We start from the raw sequence: 14,968 nt of genomic DNA, 5'->3' as shown, positions 1-14,968 counted from the left end.
CCTAATTAATTAGTTATTAAATCGCCGGCTCGCTCACCCGCTTATCCAGCTTAAGAGAAAGTGCAAAATCGTTAATACTCAGAGGCTTTGATACTACTCGATTGTTGCAAATATCCCGCACACATTCGCAGGTAGATTAAAATCGTGAATTAACATTTTACAAACTTTTCGGAAAATCTCCGATTTCCAAAGGCGAAACGGTCAATTGCGAGTGTATATTATATTGTGTCGGATGTATTAATCGCTGTAAATTTACCTCGTGTAACAACTCATCTATATTCTTAATAATTATTTTTAAGAGTTAGAAAAGTATAATTTTTTACGCATGTCAACAGACGATATTGCTTAAGGAATCAATATTTTGCTTACTTTACTTGAATCTCATTTTTAAAGTTCGATTTTTTGTCAGAGACCTTTTTATTTAAATTTAACGACTAGATAGCTCCGTTGGAACAAATACTCCTTAGATTTTCTCATATAGAGAGTCTTTATTTTGAGTATAGAGAACACAATAGTCAAGAAAGGGAGACTCGTATACAAATGCACGTACAATGCATTTGTTACCCGGAAGTATTGCGCTCGGAAGTATTCTCCTGAATGTAATTTCGAAGCATGCGCGAATAATCAACTTTGATCCGACACGAGTAGTCTATTTTGCAAGATAAAATTTCGTCACGGGCGAGTACGCTTCATGTCGAGCATAATGCAATATTTCGTCGCGCCACTCGGAACAAGAAAATGCGCGAGAGGAGACCTCGAAGTGTAGCGAGAGCGGCATCTTGAGTGGCGCTCCTCTCGCGACGCTCTCTCGTATCCCGGGGAATTTTTACGCTGTGAAGTAACGAACAATTTCCTTTCGCGAATTTCCGAAAGGCAGGGGAGAAACTATAAAGTTTTAGTGCGATCGCTCTAAACCGCGCGATACACAAGAATGCAATTTCGCTGCGACGACGCGTAGATATTTCGAACAGGATACAATTTCTATTTTTGGAGGAAGTCAATGGTACAAGTATTCAACATTGTGTGTGTGTGTGTGAGATCGTATAGTTCTTGTATATTTTAAAGACCTTATATCGTTTTTTGGGAATTTATTCGTCTTTCTTAATTTACTCAAAATAAGACACAGTTCTAATAATTTTTATTTTTAATAAAACAATTAGAAAGGCTCTGACAATAAACGATAGATTACAGAAAATAAGGGCTAATAAAAGCAGGATATAGAGTGCGAAAAAGTCTATTCTTGACAATTAAAAATACATTTGTGTTGTGTAATCTTTTATTTGTAATCTCATTCATTGATTTATTTAAAAAAAAAATAGCCAACACATTTGCGAAATATAATTTCCAACTTGTACCGAAAGCCACCATTATTTTACCACAACAATCTCTACCGGGTGCAAAAATTTACGGAAGAAATAGGGGACAATCCAATATTGTACATGGTATTACACGTGGTGCGCTGCGTGTACCCAAGATTTAAATATATTCTCCGCGAAGTACATTTCACAAGGCAGCGCGCGGGCAAGATGGCTCCTTTTAAGAAAATCTCTTGATATATTCCGCGGCTGCCGTTATTCAGATCAAGATGCGTCTTCGTGGATTCCCTGAATAATGCAAGGCGCAGCATGTTGTCGTTGTGAAGCGCGCACGGATGCCGTCAGATTTATGACGCACGCGAACGAATGTCGGCGGTTCAAAGCTGTACGCGAATTGCTGTTTCCAATTAAACTGATGGACCGAACATAATGGAATCTTTTAAAATCGACTGATATATTCGCAAACAAACATTCGCAAACATAAAGTAATATCACAGTAAGTAATATAGAGTCAGTAATAACAATCGCAGGAACGTTCTTTTCGTTCGCTACTCGAAAGCCTTATTTTTATAAATATTAATAACGTTATTAATTACTACCCTACATTGTATTTTCCCCGCTTTCTTCATTAACTTCATACCCGACAAAAGAAACGAAAATAAAATATTGTTTGTCTGATTGTTGGAGACTGTATAGTTATTTTCTTCGTTCGCGGAACTAACGCGAGATTTCTCGGCAATGCCAGCGATGCTCCTTTTCTCGGAGGATAATTTTGCTGTGGCGCACGAGCAGTTGCGGATTCGATTGTATTTACGACTGTGCACTACGTGCGGGCCGATCTATCTACGGGAGACACGAGAGATGGAGCGTAGCACTCCCTCTCATTCTCTCTCTCTCTCTCTCTCTCTCTCCTTATTTTACGGCACGATATTCGAGAGCGGGGAATATCTCGCGGAGAAAATGGACCGCCTTCGCGTCCGCTGGTAAATGGTATTATAAATCGGTCGGAGCCGCGTGCGCTCCGGTATGAAAGAGGTTTCTGTCGCGCGGCTGCTCGCGCTCGGAGGATGCTCAATCCTTCAAGGATGCTCCGTTCGATGGCTCGCGCGCTCGCGGAGAAAGGATTCGTTCCGCGTTTTAAGAGGATATGTCAGCGATGCACAGGTACGCAGCTGCGCGATGCGAATACCGTGGTACCTGTGTATGTACATGTATATTCCTCTGTGTGTGTTGTGTGTGTGTGTGTGTGTGTGTGTGTGTGTGTGTGTGTGTGTGTGTGTTTGTACATGACACACACGTGATAGCGAGATACGTTAAATCTCCGTGAGATCGATATTCTACCTCCGATCCCGATGCCTCCTCCAACGGGCAAATCCGAAGTCTTTTCTCTGACGTTCGACGGAAACCTTTCGCTTCTGATCATTCCAGGAGATGGATACAAAGGTAGAATCGGAGCTTAAAAAGAGCAAGTTCCATCCTCCATGATTGTTCGTTTGAAAATCTTATTCCGTGTACTCTCGAAAATCACGTCCTCGCTACAAAGAGGTTTCCTTCAAATTCTCTCGAGTAATTTCTCGCGTTTGTAAGAAGGCATAATTGTGCAATTTAGAATATCGAATACAAAAATGAGTGAAATTATTGAAATTATTGAATTCGATTAAAAATTCGTAGATATACTCCTTGTGTGTGTATTTAATTTCAGTTTTTTATTACATTCCGTACATCTTGTTTTGATAGCGTATAAATTCGATATATAGACGTTCAATAATCGTTCATTTAACAAGGCGTCCCTTTATTGCGTCGAGGATCTCAAGTGATATTGAAGGGGCAAGGAATCGATATCAAAATTCTTATTGAGAAGATCCTTGAAAGAATGGCCAAGAAATGATGAAAACATTGAGAAATGTTTACGAAGATAAAGCAGCGTGTTTCTAAGTAGTACAAATCTTTGTTAAGTTGGAAAAAGAAGTTTCAATCGGCATCTTGACTGGTATTTTAATTGAAGAGTTTTAAGAGTATCTCTCAGTGGGGAGGGGGGGGGCATCGTTGGAGTATAAACGTGAAAGGATTCTCCGCCTTGAAGAAGTATTATTAATTTGGACGAATGAACTGCTCGAGTTTGAGTTTAAAGAAGAAAAAGAAAGTTATAATCTCGTGTACGAACTTGATTGTCAAGCCACGTGTGTGCGTTTCGCGCAATCGCCGTGTAAGGAGGGAACGGATAATCCGATGCGCGGAGAGCACGGAGAGCGCGTCCGATCGCGAGCGAGCCGCGGCAGAATCTGAAGGACGAGCGCGTTATTTCGTTACAATGCCAATGAGGGCCCTCGCGTGTAATTATAGCGGCCGGGGCAAGGCGAGAGCGAGCAGCCGCTCCGTTGGCTTCGCAAAGGGACGGCTGGAGGAAGGGCCGCGGGACGGAGGGGGACGCGAGGGGGAGGACGACGGTAGACAGTCGATCAGGTCAGCGGGGAGAAAATAATTGACCTCGAAAGTCTAAGAAAAAAAATTGCCTGGCGCCCTGGCTTTTACGGGTAGACGGGCGCGCGCGAGAATTTATCTCTCTCTCTCTTTCTCGGAAGCGTGGCGTCATGCAAAATCGAAAAAACCGGGGTGTATCCGATACCCACCGCTGACGTTCTAACCGTCGTCACCACGATCCTGTGAGACGCGAGAGAGCTGGAGATAAATATCCTATGTAACCAAACGTGTGACATTTCTTTCCCTCCTACTCCACCGGAGCGGAGCCGCGGCGCGCGATGTTGGTAGTTCCATGATATCGATTTGATGCACAAAGGTTAAACGTTCCGGTCCAGCGGTTTCAATCGCAATCACATCTGTTTCACCTTACGTAAGACCACGGTGGAATATTTTTCAACTTTTTCTCGGAAATTTCTCCTCTTTTACGGTCTGCAATCGTGAAAGACTGAAAAGGGCTTCTCGGCGGCTATCCCAACCCTCGATGGGTTGAACGAAAATTAACTTTTTAAAGAGAAAAATTGATTCCAGAATGAATAACATTGTGTTAATTTACATTTTGTCTTTAAGTACGAATGCACAGAATATATATTTCGTCGAAAAGACGTGCTTTCCTCGAACTACGGTTTCTTTGACTTTTGACTCGATCTTTAAAAAATGAAGGAATACGATTGGTTTTTTTTTCTTACAAACAATATAAACGATCGAAAATGTAGTGTTTTTTTTTTTAAATTAAATTTTCGAGCTGTTGATAGATAAAAATCTATTCTGCAGACAGTTTCAAGATTATTTTGTTATAACGTTAAAATTCAAGATCTAATAGTCTCTGAAATACCTAACGTCGAAAATTTTTTGATTCCATCAAAATTCTCAATTCGGTCGAAATTGGTAAAAAAAATTCGCAGATTAAAGAAAGCGCGTTCGATGCGACGCACTTTGCATATTGATGATAGCAAGACGTGCGGATTGTTCGGGATCGAATTTTCCACGGCGCGAGAAAATTGTCAACGGACACGCGGTGTCTGTAAAAGCTTTAATCCGCATTGTTCGTGCGCAATTAAGCCTGTTTAAAACCTGCCGCGTCACCCGTGATTATTAAACAGCCGCGTACAACGAATACGGGGACAAATGTTAGCCGCATAAAAGGGTCGCGACGGGATCGCGCCCTGCCCCTTTCCACCTTTCCACGTTTCCCACCCGAAACCGTGTTGAAGCTAATGGAGTCGTCATTACGCCCGCCACATTCGAGCGAGCGAGCTAATTAGCGCGGACACAAAATTCGTGCGAAATCCGGTCCGTTCGTTAGCAACCGGCCATTGCCAATTTAATGCGGGTCAGTGGTCCGTGTATTACAATGAATAATATTAATTAGTGATGCATTCGCGCGTAACGCACCTCGCTTCGATAACAGCCGAATTCCGACGATCGCAATCGCTCCGGCAAAGGGAAGCTTGAAATTCGAACTTTAATTCCGCGATCATAATCGACAGGCAAGCCTGTAATTGACATATCTATATATATATTTTATATCTTTTATACCTTTGTTATTTTATAACACGTAGTTAATAACATCTTATATTTTTCCCGCAGTGTTTGTAGTTTCGTAGGATTTATTATTTTCGTGTCGTTATTATTTTCTCCTGAAAACAATAACGACCTTTCGGCGAGCAATTATCGCGTTCGCTAAATAATTTTCATCTTGTGTACAATACGCGTGCAGCCTCGTGCTAACTGCGCAGTACACGTTTTTATCGCGTACACGAAATGCAAGCCAAATGCAAGTCACGGCTTTCGCCACCCGATTCATTTTTGCGAGATGAGAGAACCGTTGGTAAGATTTTCCTTGCCAAGATATTCCATCTTTAAGCGCGCTTCACGTTCGGGATTATTAATGGCATCGTTGTCATTGAGAGAGAGAGAGAGAGAGAGAGAAAGGGGGGGAGGGGTAAGAAGTTGCGACTTTGGTCCGTCTCTCTTCGACCGATGCACCGATTAATAGCGCGTTAAATTACGGAGAGAATCTCGCGAGGTCCGAATGCATTCTGCGATGCAATCTGCCGGCAGCGGGTCGCTCGAAATTCACGTCGACACGGAAGTTCTGCAATTAAAGCCGGAGGAATGCCGGTCAGACCGGGGGGTCAATCTTCGAGCGATTGAAGCCGCTCGATGGAGACTAACGAATTGTTTCGATTTAATTGAAGGATCGCGATATGCAGAGCACAGTCGCGAGTTAGTTTGAATGTTTATGACTTTGACGGCTGTCCCATTTCTCCTTGTAAAGCATTCTTCGTCGTTTGAGCGGACGTTACCATAGCCTTGTTGGACATTACTGATCGTTTATCGAAAATTCATTGATGTGGTTCAGCTTATTAATAGACTGTTTATCAATAAATTTATTTTACGATTTAATCTTTGTATGATTACGAAAGACAATTCTGACATTAGACATTAACAACGCTTTGTTCAAGGCATATACTTTAAAAAATATTTATTTCGAGATATATTACGTCGATCATATTATGTATGATATATGTATGATGACCTGGCTAACGCCTACTCTGTTCGTTTCTGTTTCAGTGCGTATTGTACCTGTGGGCGCTGAAACTGTGCCATCCCACAACACTTTTTCTCCTCAGAGGTAACCACGAGTGCCGTCATCTCACGGAATACTTCACATTTAAGCAGGAATGTAAGTAATCTCCCTTTCGGGAAGTTAAACTCTTCTCATATTCGTAATTACAATTTCTAAAAATATCCCGTAAATGAGCAGTTTTACAACCTATGAAAACCGCGAGTCTTTTTCTTGTTCCTTGAAAAATTTTCAAGCAAGAAAGCCCATCCGGTCTTTCTCTCTCCGATTTAGAAATATTTATTTCTCGTGTCATTGAATATTTTACGTTGCCGCGTGCTTTTTAGCCGTGGCCCGCTTTTGCTTCGCGTCGTAATAAGATATTATTTCCTGTTTAATAATTCGCGACTTGGATTAAGTTCTCCGCAATGTTAGTTACGGCAGGGTGTTGCCTCGTAAGATGAATTAGCTAAGCGCTGCAGCGAAATTTATGCGACTCATCTACATTTACTTTGGCGCCCGACATATGCGTGTGTCATAACTAGGCTTTAAACAATATAGCTTTCATGAGAAAAAACCGAAAGCCGAATAAAAATTGTAAGACGCGACAGCGTGTGCACGTTTCGAAGACAAACATATTTACAACGAGTAAACGTAATGTGAATAATTCATAGATTGTCTCGTAAATGTTAATATATCGCATTGCTTATTAATACAGTAAAATAAACTATCCTCATCCATAAATATTAGACCCTAAATTTAGATGTATATAGAGGAAAATATTGTTTTGTAGAATATTGTGTAAATATTGGGAATATATCTGACCTAATTAACAGAATTCGCAATGAAGCTAATTTATATTGTTATTCTTTACATGTTTTTATAGCTCTATATTTTGCTAGTCTATAAATACCCCATCGCGTGACAATCGTCATTCCAAATAGTTAATTATTCTACAATTTACATCCCTTATACCTATTTTTTCGCTCTACATACTAAAGGATTACCCCGTTCTTCAAATAAATAAAATTGGAAAATTGTGTTACGAAAATTCTCTGGAACTAATAAAATACGTCACGTTTATGCTACGTATAATGATACTAACGTTATAGAGAAAAAAGCTGCAGTAACGAGACTCGATCGTAACGATAACTCCGTGTTGCGTGTGCAATATCGACCTTGTGACCCGCGCGTGTCCCCTCGGTCTTTCGATCACGTCGTACCCCACGTCGGATAAGTTACGAGATCGTAAACCGCCGGACGTCGCAAGCGCGCGTTATATTTGCCCGAACGGGCAGGGATACACTCCGCACACTCCACGATTCTCTCCTCTCTTATTGTCTCGCTTAAGTTCAAGTTTGCTCGCGACCGGCGAGCTTCCGGGATTACATTAATCGCGGGAGTTTACGTCACGTTACGTGGGCTCTCTGCCCACCCTGGTGCAATGTATACGCGCGGACAACCAGAAAATCCAGATTTGCGGCGTGTTTAACGTCGGACGCAGCTGCTCTCGTCTCACATCCTCCCGTTTACATACGCCGACAAGTGTGATCGCGACGTACGAAAAAAATCGAGCGATCGAGACGCATCTCCGCACGATTCGCCGCGTTTAATTCGCGCTTTCCGCATAATCGCGGACGGGGCCCCGACGTCCGCCCGCATCATCATCACGCGAGGATATCGCGTCGTGTATTACGACGCGTTTCCGCCCCGTCGCTCGCATCGTAAATGTTACAACGACGCGACCGAGGAAACCGAGAGACGGAGAGAGCGAGGGCGCCTCGCAAATACTCGCAGGTTGACCTAGTATCGGACAATTTTCCGCGATCGATACACTTTTCTGCGAGACGCCGCCGGCTTCTCTGCTGCGCGAGTACCCGAGCTATGCGTCGCGAGGGATGCACCGTTGACGTCTTTGCGACGACAGGCCCGAAGGAGCAGTATTTTTCGAGACTTACATACGTCTCACCGATTCGGCTAGTAGTGCTGACTAATTAATGCATCAGTAATTTATCACACAGAAAGGATATCGAGTCAATTTATTTTTAGAGACCGAGAAATAATATATCACATTTTACCGGCGACGTATTAATATCTTCCGAGTATAAATCCGCCCGTTCTCCTAATGATAGTTTGATTACGAGCGTCGGACATATAAATTCGTATAGCGCTCTTAACCGGCTCTAAGAACGTTTTATGTGTTATTAAACGGTTTACGTTGCCCCATTGTATCTCGCCGCTCCGCTCTCGCTTCCCTGCCGTTGCCTTTATATTCCGCGCTCGCAGCTCTATTATTATTGCAAAACGTAAAAAGCTGACTCGTGAACGTCAAGAGGGGACGATGCATTTTCGTGCACTCTCATGCCCGGGGCCTCGTTTTGAAGAACAGTTCTAATTTCCTCCTACATCCAGAACCGGCGGTAACATCATTTCCGCTCGCGATATTAAGCGAAATGCGAGCCACCCGCGCGGAGGAGGGGGAGATTTCGCCCGACAAAAAAATCACTCGCTTGCGCACGCACCGCGACCCCGATTCCACGCGCGTTTAATAACCGCGATAACCGCGAAAATCCCTGTGCTGCGCGTGCACACGATGCCAGCCGGCGCTTTAATCATCGTTTTAACGGAGCTTTCGCCGTGCATTTATTGGCGGGGCGTTCGGGAGCCCCGCGGGGGTTGGCGCGGAAGGGTGTGCCCTCCCGCTCGCGTATATCCGCGCGTTTCTCTGCATTTTCTTCTTTTTCGCAGCCGTCTATTTACGCCGGCCTAGTTACCCGCCGCTATTACACCGCGGCATTCACGTGCCGGCCGATCGAGAAAATTGCGATTATCTCTAGCAGCTCTGAGCTTTTCCTCGCGATGCGAAGTCGCGATAGCACGCTCGCGCAAAAACGGGAGTACAGCGATTCTCCTTTTTTTCCCCTCCCTCTTTAAAACGAAGGCAGCACACAGAAATTTAACCTCCGAGACCCGATAACTCTCGGAGTATCGTGCACATTTATTTTTTTCGTAAACAAGGTATAATCGTAGCGCATTGTGGATTACAATAACGCGGGGAAACACGGTCCCTATCGCACCCTTATCTAAAACGCAGGTATATAATATTGTAAAAATGCAGCAGGTCGCGATAATATATCGCGCTCGTGCGACCCTACCCCGCATTTTTCCCCCCGACGTTTTTCCAACGTTCGCCGCGCGCGCACATTTTTCTGCCAATTCGGGTAACAATGACGCGAGAAAAATGTAGCGCGCTTAACCGTGACGTATAGAGAAGTTCGATACCAGTTCTATCAAGATAAATGCGCGGTTGCTCCTTGCCGCCGTATATATCTCGTATATCTCCCAAATACATCATTTTTACCACACCGTGTCTAGCGTAATATACGGGTGATGCGGCTCCGATCCCGTATGGAAATCTTAGAATAAATAAAGCTGCGAATTTCAAAAAGCTTCTGCCTTTGCAAAATTATTTAGAATTATATTTCTAATAATGAAATATTTTATTTTATTATATATTCTTTATATTTAATTGTAATCTATATGAATACGGTCCTTATTTCGTGCCTCTTTGTTTTGGAGCGCGTTATTATGCGATTGTCTTGCACCCGCGCTTCCTCTGACTCCCTTTCGCAATACGCGACGCTGGAAACTAACGATCGCGCTTCCGCATGAAGGTCGCATGCCGGAGCTCGAGCTCGAGAAACGCATTATTCCGAGCGATCTTGTCGCTCGCGCGCTTTTCGCGTGCAAGAAAGCCGGGACGCGGTGGCCGCGCGCCAAGATCGTTCGCGGCGTGTCGTTTCGAAATGGACCTCGTTGCCAAAAACGATCGTTTGTCCACGAACGCGGTGGACGACGAGAGCGGATGCGCATTTAATTCGCCGGCGATTTCGCCAAAATCGTCATTTTTGTCGCGGCGCGCGGGGTGTGTTCCGCATTAATGGTCACGGGTATAAAACAAAATGCTCCCTGCGGAAATCAGTTGTCGTTGCATACGAATGGGTTACAATATATATTTTCTATTTATATATCTTCTAGTTATAGGTAGACAGCGAGAGAGTCCTGTTCGACAATCTCTGCTTAAATTATTTATTTGGGACTCCTTTTAATCGTCCCCAATTAATCGAACTTTTATATTATTTGTAACTAATCTTGCTTCTCTTATTATCTGTCTTGTCGACTTAATTATGATACTGTACTCGACGAGTTTTTTTCTAGACATCTCAATGGTGTCTTTCTTTATCTCTCTCTCTCTCTCTCGTTTAATAATCTCGAGACATGAGAGCTTCGCCCCCCGAGCCCGTCCTTGGCGCGATATTACGGACGACCCGCCTCGCAATACTTCAATCCGCAACCCCAAAGAGGCACCCACGTCCGCCAGCCGGTCATTCATTTGCGAGATCTCGTGAAGGTTCTCGAGCGGCAACCTCGGGCGACGATCCGTTTAGCTTCCAGCGCCGACAAATCTCTATCCTGTCGAGATTACTCCGCTTTATTGGTAGGAAATCCTTTTTGTGCGTCACCTCGAACACGGCGATACGACGATCCTTCCGTCTACGTAGTAAATACAGGTTGTTTCACGTCAATTTCCGAGGTTACGCTTAACAAGAAACGTGTCAGAAACAGAGAGCGACGGCTCGAGAGGAGCTTCTCACGAAATCCTTCTGAGAGTTAAAGTTTTACAATTTTCATGTGAAGCAGCGTCATACGAGTTAGTTATAAAAGTAATCACAGAACTTGGAATCGAAAAAAAAAGAGGAAGAAAGAGAAAACACGGGGTTTACCCGTATCGTAGGATCGGTCCGTTTTACCCCTAGAAATGAGACAAACAATTACCCAACCGCCCCGGCTTATTTGCGGGCAGAGCGGTTTATCGCTCGCGCGAGCCGGGCAGGCTGTCGGTTGCACTCGGTGGGACGTGGGACACGGCGAGAGGAGAGCCGCGCGAGGAGAGAGATGCGCTGCGAAATTTCGAGGAACACAGAACAGGCGTGGACGACCAGGCGGCGCGAGTCCTTCGTAACTCCTGGAGAGTATCCATTATTCTGCGAGGACTGCGGCAGCGCGACGTAAAATAGAGCGCTCCCGTGTGTCCGCCGTCCTTTTTACGGCTCGTTCACGGAACGGTCCATGGCCGACTATGCGTGTTTCATCTCGCTTGTCTCAGGGTCTTTCCTCATGACTCTCTCGCGTCGCCTTTATTCCCCTCTCCATCTCGGTCTTTTCGTCCAACGGCGGATTAGACGTGTCGGCTCCCGATCTCCGTGTTATTCCCGTCTCGTGAAAGCGCGCCCGCATAAAGGTGGCCGAAAGCAGCCCCCTCGACACATTCGTATAACGGTCGTCGTAACACTGATAGGAACCGAAATCCCTTCGTAACGCAGAACGAAGTGCTAATCCGTTATTTTAACCTTGGATCTTTTTCCTCTTTCTGCTTTCAGGTAAAATAAAATACTCCGAGAGGGTGTACGACGCGTGCATGGATGCCTTCGACTGTTTGCCGCTCGCCGCCCTCATGAACCAACAGTTCCTTTGCGTACACGGCGGCCTGTCGCCGGAAATTCACAATTTAGAAGACATTCGCAAAGTAAGTAAATTCTTTACGCGCTCCGGTCACCGCGTGCTCGTGTCCACGATCTCCTTGAACATTTTAATATACTGTATTAAAATTTAAGTTAATCCGTGACTGCGAAGTTCCGTTATTGTACAAAATTAACATTTCACATTAAAATATAAGCGCTTTCCGGATAAGAGGAGCTTTGAAAGCTTTCTCATCGATATTTATTTCTCGCGATACCTCCCAGTATATCTCCGATCGAAACTTTTCCCGGATAATTTTCGCGGAAAACCTCAAAGTATCTTTCGACAATGTTCAATCAATTTAAACTTGTCGAGATCGCTTTTTCGCTATTTGACTTTTCGTGAACTTTCGTCGGGAGACCGAGAGTCACGAGAACCATCTGGGACGCCGCGCCGCGCGTCTTAATGAGGCGCGATCGTTGATAATCGCGTTTACTCCTCGCACCCACTTCCTTCGGGTGAATTAGCCTTGATATTATTTCTCGTAATCTCGTGCCGAGGCCAATCGTTCGATCGGCGGAGAGTCCAATGACACTCCGCCGCGCCGGAAGCGAACCAGGGAGAGCACCGACGTGCTGCCACCTGCTCTATCGATCCATCCACCTACGCCTTTTACCTTCCCGCATTGCGTGCGGCACACACGGGCGTGCGTGCGGTGCACGCGTCCCGATCACACGCGCGCGTCCGCGAGCAGCTTTTGCGCCTCGAGCCTCGAGCACTCTCGTCTCGCCGTTTCTAGCGATCGTCGTACTCGTATTCGCGTCTCGATTCCCGCAGATAAACGATAAAATAAGTATCCGCTCGTATACGGAATGGGACGCGTTAAATATAGCCGGGGTGCGAACGCGCGATCGTCTGGACGCGCGTTTCAAGGCGAAAGCGGCTGGCAATTATTCTCCAGCGCTTTCGGAGCGCTCTCTTTATCGTTGTAATTATATTCCAACGCGACTTTCATCGCGCCAACAAGATCGATCATCGACAGAATTGTCAACGATGTCTACTGCCGCTCAACGTTATTGCCGGCATTATTTTATTCTTGTACGCCAATGCACACACGTGTTTGATCGAGCGTTAAATATTCGATGGATAGATTCTACTCGCTATATTTATTCTGCGAAAATTGTCGCTAGGTAAATAATTCTATCGACTCGGCGATCATGCCTGTCATATCGCGCAGCGTCAAAGCGACGATAAACGGGTAACAGATTTGCTTCTTTCTTGAGATTTCTTGAACTTTCGTGTCGCGCGTGCGTTCCGTCCGAAAGCTCCCGCGTCTTCCCCACGTTTCGCGTATCGCGTTTCACGCTGGCAATCGAAATTTCCGAGTGACACCTCGTATTTTCCCAGCTATTGACATCCCGGCTTCGCCGCCCGACACGTCCGAGAGAGAGAGAGAGAGAGAGAGGAGAGAGAGAGAGAGAGAGAGAGAGAGAGAGAGAGAGAGAGAGAGAGAGAGAGACGACGGGAAGCGATGGTGCAGTGTTTCGTATTTCGTCGCGCTCGTAAAAATTCGCGCTATTTTCATATTATCGAAGCCCGTGGATCTCGCCCGCTCGCCAGGCGGGTATCCCGTCGAGTTTTCTCGACGCGCAGCTGCCCGGGATCTCTCGTCTCGTTTCGGGGCGTTCCGCTTTTACGCCCGCGATACTACCCTCGTAAAGATACACGGCGTTTCGAGAGATAGCGGTCGGACTCGAACGAAAGAGAGAGAGAGAGAGAAACGGGGACGAAACGGAACGGGGGAGATCCGGAACGAATGAAAGAACGTGGCGATCTCGCTTAACGATCGACGGATCTCGCGGTGCCCCGGTCGGCGTCTCCGGTTTAATCAGGAGAAACGACACGCGATTACAATGCGGCGCTGTAAAACGACGCGGATTAATCCCTCCGACTATTCCGGCAATTTGCAACGCGTGACATGTCCGGAATAAAAATTCTCGAGCGGAAACGCGCCTCGATTCTGTCCGCGAGAACCGCGGGCGAAATATAATGAGGAATATTGCGCGGATGTAAACCGATTGCGCGGGACCGCGTGGAAAGATTTGTCTTCCGGCGTTCAATTAGGATAATCTAGTTTCCTCCGGGATAAACTTGAGGAAATGAATCATGCAATTATTATCGTTCAACTGCTAACGCTCAACGTACTGGAGAACATCTTGAAAGACGGTAATAAAATATCGCTCGCCCGCCGTGCAAAGTTTCCCCGAGAATTTATCATCCATATAAGTTCTAATCGCGCGGCTTCGACGATTTCCCCGTCACCGGGCGGAATTTCGAGTGCCGTGTTTTATTTCCGCGCGATTTTATTATCGCCGGCGTTTCAGGACGTTTGATATGGAAATCGACAGTCCCGGTCGGACGATATCGCGAATCCTTTGAGAGCAAGAGCCCATAAAACGTGACCGTACGCGTTCTGCACCTTGGAAATGCTCCTCAGCGACGCTTTAACCTCCTTTCCGCTGCTTGCTATCCGGATAATCGTTCTGAATCTTCGATCGTGACTCGCACGCACGCGGCGTCTCGGGGCGAGAAAGGAGAAGTGTGAGTGTGAGGTATTATATAAGATATTCGTTCGTTAACCTTCCTCGAGAACGGTAAATAAATCACAAGCGTATTTTTGGAGTGGCACGCATCCTAGTCTCGAAGACGTTAAATCGCGAGAGTAAATGTTTGCGTAAGCGTTGCGAATTGTTAAAATCCTACATGCGTGGTTTCGTCACAGCGTTTTATTTAAAAAAAATCAAAAAAAATCGGTGCTTTTGCGAGAAGAAACACTTTTTACGCGTTGCACGTTCTCTTCAGGGAGAATCGGAGCGCGAAGAGGAGTTAATCGTTAACGACTTAGAGGATCCGCTGAAATGAACATCGTGAAACGATCGGCGTTAATCTCGGAATCATGCAAGAGCCCGTAGATCTGCATTAAAGCCGTCCAATTTCGTATCGGTCGTGGCGCATTAGCTCCGTTTAATTTATGGGATTGGGGGGTGGGTGGGGAAGGGAGAGGATAGGGGATCGTGCAGGGCGG

The 14,968-nt window shown here is 45.5% G+C and overlaps 1 protein-coding gene across 2 annotated transcripts in view; it reads left to right on the top strand.

Annotated features, from left to right (window-relative positions):
- Positions 1 to 14,968, top strand: part of LOC139775997 (serine/threonine-protein phosphatase 2B catalytic subunit 2) — a 119,056-nt gene that overhangs the window by 63,666 nt on the left and 40,422 nt on the right. For both annotated transcript variants that reach the window (XM_071712393.1, XM_071712389.1), the window contains exons 4-5: positions 6,372 to 6,483; positions 11,805 to 11,950. In XM_071712393.1, the coding sequence (XP_071568494.1) occupies positions 6,372 to 6,483; positions 11,805 to 11,950 (258 nt within the window). The remainder of the gene's footprint in view (positions 1 to 6,371; positions 6,484 to 11,804; positions 11,951 to 14,968) is intronic.

The sequence above is a fragment of the Temnothorax nylanderi genome, unplaced genomic scaffold (assembly GCF_030848795.1).
Source record: "Temnothorax nylanderi isolate EJ_2023f unplaced genomic scaffold, tnyl_v1.0 TNYL_tig0005_pilon, whole genome shotgun sequence".
NCBI lineage: Eukaryota > Metazoa > Arthropoda > Insecta > Hymenoptera > Formicidae > Temnothorax > Temnothorax nylanderi.
This window is presented reverse-complemented; position numbering and strand designations above follow the sequence as displayed.